This window comes from Arachis ipaensis, chromosome B09, assembly GCF_000816755.2.
Source record: "Arachis ipaensis cultivar K30076 chromosome B09, Araip1.1, whole genome shotgun sequence".
Taxonomy (NCBI): Eukaryota; Viridiplantae; Streptophyta; class Magnoliopsida; order Fabales; family Fabaceae; genus Arachis; species Arachis ipaensis.
This window is the reverse complement of record NC_029793.2, coordinates 29,360,194-29,371,440: the sequence shown is the minus strand read 5'-3', so window position 1 is coordinate 29,371,440 and position 11,247 is coordinate 29,360,194. Positions and strand designations below refer to the sequence as shown.

The 11,247-nt window shown below is 33.8% G+C and overlaps 2 protein-coding genes across 8 annotated transcripts in view; one reads left to right on the top strand and one right to left on the bottom strand.

Annotated features, from left to right (window-relative positions):
• The window catches only part of LOC107618007 (2-alkenal reductase (NADP(+)-dependent)), a 19,393-nt gene that overhangs the window by 1,959 nt on the left and 6,187 nt on the right, over nt 1-11,247 (top strand). The gene's annotated exons all lie outside the window — the stretch shown is intronic.
• LOC110266254 lies at nt 4,846-8,396 on the bottom strand. The gene is made up of 2 exons (XM_021110542.1): nt 6,948-8,396; nt 4,846-6,867 (listed from the first exon to the last, which is right to left on the bottom strand). The coding sequence occupies exons 1-2, from the start codon at nt 8,371-8,373 to the stop codon at nt 6,185-6,187; spliced, it is 2,109 nt and encodes a 702-aa protein (XP_020966201.1). The 5' UTR covers nt 8,374-8,396; the 3' UTR covers nt 4,846-6,184.

Here is an 11,247-nt window from a genome sequence, read left to right as displayed (position 1 = left end):
TATTTTAATATTTAAAGTTTAAAATATTCTATTTAAATTTAAGAAAATTTTATTTAGCTTTAATATAGTTCATTGTAAAGTCAAAGTTAAATAATTAATGGAATATCTTACATGACAGCAGTATAAGAACAAGATCAAGAATTTGGAGAACAAGTACAAGTTCTAGAGTTACAAAATAATCGTGAATTTATCAATACATTTATTTATCATTCTTCTTAGTTCTGTAGAAAATATTTCATTTAAATTGTAAGAAAAATGATAAATAAATATATTGATATATCCACGGTCGATTTTGTGCTTTTAGAGCTTGTACCTGTTTTCCAGATTATTGATCTTGTTCTTACTTCTTATACTGCTGTCATGTAGGACATTCCATTAATTATTTAACTTTGACATCGGACTATATTGAAGCTAAATGAAATATTTTTGGATTCAAATAGGACATTTTAAACCTTAAGAACCAAAACAAGATTATGTCCAAATGTAGGGGACCAATTTAGTACTTTACCCTCTTATATAAAATATAACTATTTGTTACTTTTGATGCTAAAAAATTTAAGTTTTAACCCCTATATCATCTTAGAGAGCTATACTTTATATTAACTTTTTCAGCATCAAAAGTTCCGGTAATGATTCTTTGGGCAATTTACCAAAATAAAACAATTGAGATTTAAATTTATCGAGATACAACTTTTACAAAATGGATACCAAAATACAAATTTTTAGTAAACTATGTAAATCGCGAGAGAGATCCTACAGATTCCAAACATACATAAACCGCTACATTCCTCCAGTGGTTTAAGTTGAAGCAAAATTTGGCCAGAAACCGCGATAGGCTCTTGCGATTTCTGTGGAGGCTGCAAATAGGCATAAACCGCGACAGAGCAAATGCTTTCATGTAACAGTTTCAAGATCCAATTCATCAAAATCAGAACAACGCAAATGCTTTGAGTTCTTTTGCCACTGAACCAAACACATATTTCATCCAACAACAACCATGAATGGATCAAGCACCTCTAATGGCAGCCGTTTCTCCGCCTCAACCTCTAATATTACTTGATCCATTCTAGACTGAGACTGAGGTGGAGGAACGGCTGCCATTAGAGGTGCTTGATCCATTCATGGTTGCTGTTGTATGAAATTTGTGTTAGGTTTAGTGGCAAAAGAATTCGAAGTTTATGCCAATTTGCAGTCTCCATAGAAACCGCGAGACCCCTACGCGGTTTCCGGCCAAATTTTACTTCAACGTAAATCGCTAGAGGGAATATAGCGGTTTATGTATGTTTAATTTGGAATCCGTGGGACCTCTCTTGCATTTACATAGTTTACTAAAAAGTTATATTTTGGTAAATTGCCCTGATTTTTATAAAAGGGTAAAGTACTAAATTGGTTCCCTATATTTGGGCGTAATCCTATTTTGGTCTTTAAGGTTTAAAGTGTGCTATTTGAATCTAAAAAAATTTCATTTAGCTTCAATATAATATAGTCTTATCGTGAAGTCAAAGTTAAATAATTAACAGAATGTCCTACATGACAGCAGTACAAGAACAAGGTCGGTAATCTGGAGAATAAGTACATGTTCTAAAGGTACAAAATCAACCATGGATGCATCAATACATTTATTTATCATTATTCTTATAATTTAAATGAAATATTTTCTATAGAACTAAAGAGAATGATAAATAAATATATTGATGCATTTGCGGTTAATTTTGTGTCTCTGGAGCTTGTACTTGTTTTACAGATTATCGACCTTGTTATTGTACTGCTGTTATATATGTAAGATATTATGTTAATTATTTAACTTTGACCTCACGGTGGGACTACATTGAAGCTAAATAAAATTTTTTTTGGATTCAAATAGGACACTTTAAACCTTAAGGATCAAAACATGATTATGCTCAAACGTATGAGACCAATTTAGTACTTTACCCTTTATAAAAATATAAACTTTCTAGAATTTGAACTAAAACACAAAAATTGAATTTCTATTCTTATTTATTTGGATTTTTTTATATTTTATTTAAATTTAAATGGAGATATTTTTTATTGACATTTATGTTTTAAAGTTAATAAACAATCATATTAAAAGTAGTAAATATCAATACTATATACAAATGTATAGTAAATCGAATCAATTAACGTTGTATTAGTAGTAAATCGAATTTATTTTATTCGATTTATTACTGGTACAACAAATACATGCTAAATCGAATCTAATTAATTCGATTTAATGCTAAAAAGTGTAAATCAAATGTAATTGATTCGATTTATATAGAAACATTTAGGACATGTATATAAGGGCAATTTATGTATATAAATTGAATGGACGAATTGTTTATCCAAATGCAATAATAGAGATTTCATTACTTATGTGTCCTGAAATAAGTTTATATAATCCGTGGAACCTCCCACGTTTTACAAATTGTATATAAACCATGGAAGCCTCCCACGGTTTATGAAGGAATCAAACTATAGAAAAACCGTGGTTTCCTGCCACGAATTATGAAGAAGGGAGCTTGAGCATAAATCGTGCCATCTTCTTACGGTTTATGAAGAGATCGCATTAAACAAAAACCTTTGGACCCTATAACGGTTTATGAATAAGAGACAAGCACACATCAACCGTGATAAATTTGTGTCAAAATTTTATGCATGTTATATATGTTCCTTAGTTATAATATCTTAAATGTAAAAAATATAGGATTACATGTTTGTTGGCGGTATCTTTAGGAATATAAAATAAAAGTAAATAAGAGAGGGGAGCTATTAGCACTTTTATTATAGTGATTTGTTTGGAGATTATTATTATTATTATTATTATTATTATTATTATTAGAGAAAATATAAAACAAAGATAAGAAATAATTTTTCTTAACAATACAATCGAAATATCTATCTTTTTATATAGGATAATGCTACATATTCATGTTCTTTTGTTAACCAAATCCACCCAAGTTAGTCTAAGATAACAAAAATCAGTTATCACTAACATTATTTCAAGTATTATTGTTTAACTTGGTTAGACTTAGTTCATAAAAAAACTTGGATGTGTAGTATTATTCTTACATATATATAAGTAAATACTTATCTAGAAATTTACTTCTCATGCAATTAGAAGCCAATATGTATTGAAATTCATAGTTGAGAAAGTTCTTTCAATTAATGCAATTGTTATGGAAAAAAATTAAAACTAATATAAAAAAAAGAATTTGAAATTCATAGTTGAGAAAGTTCTTTCAATTAATGCAATTGTTATGGAAAAAAATTAAAACTAATATAAAAAAAGATAAATAATACTCTTTCGAGTTGATTTCTAAGAAAAAACACAAATTTCATTTAAATTGAGAATTGATCATTCTAATGACATCTAATATAAAATTTTTAAATCGACTATAAAGTACCAAAAATTGAATAAAAAATTATTATGGGGTCAAATTCAATAATTTAATGGGGGCAAATAAATATTATTATCATATACTACTCAAAAAATTTTAAAATTGTAGTGGGGGCGATTGCCCCATAATTATATATGTACATCTGTCCCTGCTTGCAATATTAATATGATTAACTATAATATAAAAAAAATAGTATAAACATACAGCTTGAGCATATATATTTTTTATTTCTTATCTTTGTTTTATATTTTCTCCAACAACAACAACAACAACAACAACAACAACAACAATAATAATAATAATCTCCAAACAAATCACTATAATAAAAGTGCTAATAGCTCCCTCTCTTATTTATTTTCATTTTACCTTCCTAAAGATACCGCCAACAAACATGTAATCCTATATTTGTTACATTTAAGATATTATAACTAAGGAACATATATAACATGCACAAAATTTTGACACAAATTCATCACGGTTGATGTGTGCTTTGTCTCTTATTCATAAACCGTTGTAGGGTCCAAAGGTGGTTTTTATTTAATGCGATCTCTTCATAAACCGTGGGAGGCTGGCACGGTTTATACTCAAGCTCCCTTCATAATCAGTGGCAGAAAACCACGGTTTTCCTATAATTTGATTCTTTCATAAATCGTGGGAGGCTTCCACGGTTTATATACAATTTGTAAAACGTGGGAGGGTTCCACGAATTACATAAACTTGTTTCAAGACACATAAGTAATGAAATCTGTATTGTTACATTTGGGTAAACAATTTGTCCATTCAATTTATATACATAAATTGCCCTGCATATAAGCTATTTTGTTTTAGGATATTGGTGTAATATTGAAGGCCATTTAATTTGTTTATGTTATTTACCCTAAAAATTAGGTTGAAACTCAATGTAAAATTTGTCATTTCAATTCTTAGTCTCAATTCAATTTATATTTTTTTATGATTTTTAATTATTTCAAATAATTTCAGTTAAATTGTGAAAAATTAATTAAAATAAAAATTATAGACTTACACCATTAATAATTATATACCATATTTAAAAATATAACCCATTAATAAAAATAGACTTTAAAATATTATCTAAATTTTATTTAATTAAGCATAACAACAATAAAAAAAACCATTACATGTTGAGATATTACATATTTTGGCTTATTAAATTTAGAAAATTTCCAATAAAAAAATTAGTGAAGATCGAGAATTTTGTGCATTTGAATTAAAAAAAATTAAATTTTTATTAATAATTGACAAAGAACTTACATAATATTTTTTTAAAAAGTTATATTTTCTCTTTAGTCTTATTTTAAATATTGTATCTAATACAAATTTTATTTCTAAATAGATATAGTTACAGTAGAGCAATGTAGTGAACTCGTAGTTTTTACCTCGACTCATTAACCTAACTCAAAATCGTAATTCGTTGAATCGTAAGAAGGAACGTAAATATGACTCGTAAATTATAAAAATTTAGAAAAATTTAATAGCAAAAACTAATTTTACAGAAAATAAAATAAATCTCAAATAACAGCTGTACAAGCCCCAACATCTTTTTGAGTTCCTGCTAAGTGGTGTTTCAATCTATAAACTCCTCCTGAAAAATTTTTATGACAGTATTTACATTGTATCTTCTTTCCATCTTCTCCAACAGATATCCCGTTCTCCCATCCTACATCAGTTCTACTTCCAAGAGCATTCTTAGAAACTTTTCTTTTACTAGCGATTCCAGCTGTACTTTCTGACTGAGAAGCTGGAATGTTAGTCGAATTTTTACTTGCATTAGCTTGAGTCGATGTCATTCCTGTTCAGAAAAAATGAAAATAGTAAATATTCAATGAATCAATTCAATATCATAGCAAAAATTCAACAATTTAACAAAAATTATAGAATTGTGTTCAATTTCAATTACAACCATCTAAGTTCACAGAAGCGTTTAAACAAGGAACATAATCATCTTATGATTCAAGCACAGTATATGAAGATATGTTCAAAATTGCTAAGATTATAGCACATAGATGTTTATTGCATTAGAAGATTCAAGTCAGGATCAGGAAAAAATAAAGCCCCATCTGATAGCTATGGGGTTAAGAACAGCATATTGAAATCCCTTGCACTCTAGTCAATTGAGTTACAAAACCTAGCTTATTGATATATTGATACAAAAAACTCACTTGGAGCTTGACAGATTGCTCAATAATTTGCATGAAACATATCGAACTTCCAACAAAAATGCAAGGACTCAACAATATCAAAAAAAAAAGTGGCATATATAAAACTAAGATGACGAGGATTACTATTTTCTCAATGTATTGTCATTAAGCACTTATTAGAGGAAACCACTCAACAAAACTATGATTTATGCCTGAATAAGACTGGAAGGAAGCTTAGAAAGAGAATTTGAAATTAGCAAAGTAGAATTCCAGACAAGAACACCATAGTTTTTTATTGCGGATGGCGGCTCATGGCGGTGAGCCAAAAATCCGCCATAAAGTTATAGCGGATGGCGTTGCGGAAAATGGCGGAAATGGCGGATTACCTAAAAAATACACATATATGTACAAAAAAACATGCAGAAAAATTGCAAATATAATAAACTATAAAATCTATCTATATAAGCAACTTTCTAGTCATAAAACATCCAATTAATATAGCAAATATAGTAGCAAATTTAGCAAATAAACATAACATCAAGTTCAAATCATAAGTTCATAACTCAAAAGTCATAAGCAAGCCATAAAATAGAAGACACAACATAAAAACTATAGAACATCTAGATTCTAGCTCTCATCAAATTCATCCAAATTAACACGATTATTATCATGTCCCTCTGCTCCCTCATCATCCTCTGATTCGGTATCATTGAATTGAATCTCCTCTTCTTGTTCTTTTTCATTTTCAGAATCCTCTTCATCTTCAAATTCTGGTTCTTCCTCTTCCACAATTACTGCCTTTCCTTTTCCTTTTTTTGAAGCCTTAGACCCACTTGGTCCACCTTTTGCACCACCTCTTGCAGTTGCAGGTTCTTTTCTTTTCCTATTTTGTTGTCTTCTAGTATTTGTTGTAGGATCATGTCCTCCCATTGCTTCAAAAACAAGGTTCCAACTCAAAGTGTTGTCATCTTGATGAACGAAATCAGCATCATCATCCACACTATCATCTCGAAAGGTGGCAGTCCCAATTTCTCCCACTAACCACTCATTACACTTATCAATATCATTGAGTGCAATAGGGTCAACTTCATCTTTGAGGTTGTACCTCTCGATGAGTTGTTGGTTATACTTTATCAAGACCAAACTTTCCATCCTTTCATGATCAAGCCTATTTCTTTTCTTAGTATGAATGTGCTCAAATATACTCCAATTACGCTCACATCCAGAAGCACTACAAGTCAAGCTCAAGATCTTGATAGCAAGGTCTCGCATGTTTGGAGCTTCATGCCCATATGTTCGCCACCAAAATGCTATAAAATTAAAATAAATTTGTCTAAGCCTTTAACCAAACTAAATTTATAAAGCTTTGTAAAATTTATAACAATCTTACCGGGTGAAATCTTTTTCCTTTGAGATTTTGCAAAATCTGATCCAAAAAGTCCATAGCCGGCCTTGTATAGTGCTTGCTCCTCCAATATCTTCTGTTTCACAGCTTGACTTGGCACCAATCTAGTGATGCACTCAAACCACCCCTTTGTAACTTCTAAATCCAGCTCAATCCGAGGGTTGTCATAAAACAACTCGGGATTTAGAAAATGACCGGCTGCATGCAATGGACGATGAAGTTGGCAATTCCATCTGTTGTCAATGATTTTAAAAACATCATTGTACTTTCTCTCATCATTAAGAAATGTTTTCATGATGCATTCCTTTGCCTTCTCCATTGCTTCATAAATATATCCCATTGGTGGCTTCTTCTCTCCATCAACAAGTCTAAGCACCCGAACAAGAGGGCCCATGATCTTAAGGGTGTACTTGACATGATTCCAAAAAGAGGGCATGATAACAATCTTTGTTGCCTCCCTCCCCTTTGCCTCATTTGACAACTTATTCTTTGCCCATTCATCCGAGGTGAAAATTCTTCTCAAATTTTCTTTCTCCTCATAAAGCCTTTCCAAAGAGAGAAATGAAGTGGCAAATCGGGTGACTGCATGCCTTACCAACTCCTTGCCATTTGTGAAGTGTCTCAACATAGCTAACGTGCTAGAGTGACTATAGGTGAAGCTAACCAATGAAATGGCCCTTTTTATGGTTTTTTGAATTAATGGTAACTTCCCAATGTCCTCAAGCATCAAATCCAAACAGTGGGCAGCACAAGGAGTCCAAAACAAATTTGGCCTTTTCTCCATCAGCAACTTACCAGCAAGAACATAATTACTCCCATTATCAGTTACAACTTGAACAACGTTGTGCTCACCAATTTCCTCGACAACATCATCAAGAAGCTCAAATAATTTCTCACCAGTCTTCACATAATCAGAAGTATCAATAGACTTCAAAAACATTGTCCCAGCTGGAGAGTTTACAAGAAAATTAATAATGCTCCTTTGCCTTTTATCCGTCCAAGCATCTGACATAATAGAGCAACCATACTTTTCCCATTGCTCTTTATGACCCTTCAACAATCCTTTGGTGTAATCCAACTCCTCATTAAGCAGTGGAACCCTTAGAGCATGATAACTGGGAGCAGGTAAATTGGGACCAAAGCTTCCAACAGCCCACAACATTTCTTGAAAACTCTTCAACTTTACCGGGTTCAATGGAATCCCAGCATGGTAGAACCACCGTGCTATGTATCGATGAACTCTACGAACTGCTTCCTTATTACATGCTTCTTTGATGTTCTGCTGCCTCAATTTCTCTCTTTTGTTTCTTGCAATGGCAGTTTCAGGTTTTCTAACAAACAAGTCCATTGGACCTCTAGCACTACTTGCACCCCCTCTAGCACTACTTGCACCCCCTCTAGCTGCTGCCATTGGAGCTGGATTATAAGGTTCATCAATCCCTTGAGCATCTTCCTCCGACAATCCAAACCCCAAACTCTCTAAGTCAAGTTCCCTAGCATTGACACTCTGTTCTTCGATGCTTCCCGGGGTAACACTTTGTCTTCCTCGATTTTTTTTTTATGGTAATACTCCCATAATTCAGCAATAACATCTTTTGGAACCATTTTACATCCAGCAACGTTTCCAGGCTTGATCATTAAGTGCTCTTTTGCCCGTGTGATGCATCCTTTCATAATTTTTCCACAAAAAGTACATACGGTGTCATTAGTATTTCCTTCTTCTACTGTACTAATATATTTCCAGCCTGGGTCAACTCTATTAGAGCGGACAGCTGCAGCGGGAGCAGGACCAACAGGGGCAGCACCAACAGTGGGACCAGCAGAGGCAGGGGTAGGAGCATTAGAATCAAGGGCTTGTCTAGAAGTGGACATTGTATACTGAATGCAAAAAAATGGAGGAAGAGAAGTTTAACACTGTCACTGATTATTGAGAAAGAATGGGCAGAAAGAATGGGTAGCAGGGAAGAGAGGAAAGAAAAAGATAGGAGCAGACTAGCAGAAAAGAAGGGGCACGAACCAGCAGTGTCAAAAGGTGATGAGCAGCAGTGTTGAGAGAACAGAGACGGGCGGCGCATTGGGTGGCGCGACGAACGGCGCGACGGACGGTGGTGATGGATGAGGGCTGGTGAAGAAATCTGGTTCGCAGAGATGAGAGCACAGAGACGAAGAGAGGGAATTTTTTTTGAACAAGAGGCAGAGGAGGGAGTTATGAGTGAGGGGCTGAAAATTAGGGTTAGTGGTTAGTGGGATCTGACCTAGGTTTATTAAATTACCCTAACTACCCTCATTTTTTTTCTGGAAAACCCAAAACAGCCCGCCATTTCCGCCATACGCATTGCGTCCCGCCATGGCGCCACCGCAATTGCGGCCGCCATGGCGCCCCCCGTTATAACCCCATCGCGGCGTCCGGTGAATGGCGGCAGGGTCAAAACCCGCCATGCCATACCGTTATGGCGCCGCCATAACCGCCATTTCAAAACACTGAAGAACACTAAACAAAACCCGAACTTAAAAACATGAGGAATGAATTTTATATAATAAATTAATAAAATTTTATTTTTACTATCATAGAATCAAGAGAGTCAATTTAGAAATCAATATCAGTTCTAGCATTTACTTTTCCAAAACCTCTAACGGCAAGGTTATATACCACATTGTCAATGGAATATGGGTTATCACTTATCATCACATAAACTTTAACCCAATATACAAGCCTGAACATTTATAAGAAAGACCTCACTTTTTAGAGAACATGACTATCCAACTATGCAGCAACATTCAAGAAGAAAGCATAGCAGTACCAGACCAGATCAGACCATTACTTCAACTTTTTCAAACTAGGAAAAATCAAATTCGAAACAGTAGAAATCAAGAGGTCTAAACAAGCAGAACATAGGCAACCTATATTGATCCAAATCTCTACACATAAATACACAACCTGAATTTAAGAGGTCTCTAATTATGTTATAACAATGAGATAATTTTATCATTCTAGTTTTTTGCAGCATCATCGATTTCCTCATCTTCAGGCACACCACAAGGGTAGAGAACATTGTTACATCTAGAAATAAAAATAATAAAACAAAACATACTTATTTCCATTCAAGAGGTTTAGTCAAACACAAATCAAACAGGCCACAGCAATTTCATTTTCATGACAAAGTCACAACTCATAAACCTATACTTGCTAACCTCCTTTCTATTAAAGGCAACACAGAAGGTTTGTAAGGCCAAATCACGAAGTCATTTATGAGAGGTATTTACCGATGAAGCTATGCTGGTAATCCACAACAATATGATGATGGATGAAATTGGCCTAATTAGTCTAATTAGTTAGGTACATTGCTTGTACTTTTAACACAAATTAGGATGAAATTTTGCCATATATTGACATAGAACCACAGAAGTAGCGTTCAATTATATTACTAGCTAGAGTGAGAAAGTGATATGCTTCTTCTTAACTTACCTGATGAACTAGCAGCAAAGGGGAAGGGAAGAGCAGCAACCAGTGATCCAGATTCCAATCCAGATTCTAGAGCCAGAGACAGAGACAAAGAGGCAAAGCCACTAAGCCAGAGAGTCTCAATGTGTTGCAATCGCAAAGTGACGCTCACGGCCTCACGCAGTCCAACCACCACCAGTCCGAGTCGATAACACCAGCCGTAAACCTCACGGAGTCACGGCGAGTCAGCGATGCTCCAAATTGGGGTTTCCGGTCGTGCGAAATTCAAATTTCAGAGGAAAAGAGAGATAGAGTCAAAGATTGAGACTTAAGAGAGGTGAAAATTTGAAATTTTGGCCATGGAGAATTGGAGATAAACTGTAAAAGTAAGGGAGATTAAGAGATTGGAGACTGTTACTCTGCTAGGGCTCTTCTTCCATGGTCTTCTATTTAGATTGGGCCATTGAGTTGGGTTGGGCTGCAATCAGGGGGCTCAGGGCCAAGAAAAAGAAACTTCTTCCACCTGAAACGCAACCACGTAGCAGAAGCTACGATTCTGGCGACTCTGCGATTTTTAATGGCGATTTCACACGGAGCAGCCTGGTTCTGCACGAGAAGCAGAAGCGCAACGAAAAAATGAGGTAAAAGCGTATAATGTGCGTTTCCACGAGTTTACACGCGATTCTAACTACCTTGCAGTAGAGGTCAAAATAATAATAAAAAAAATCAAATTGAATTTGTTCCAAGTAAAGCAAGAGAAATTTAGGAGCAATATCATGCAAGATGTCTTTCTATTATATTTTAAAATATTAATTTAAATTTAAAGTTTAAACTTTTAAAACT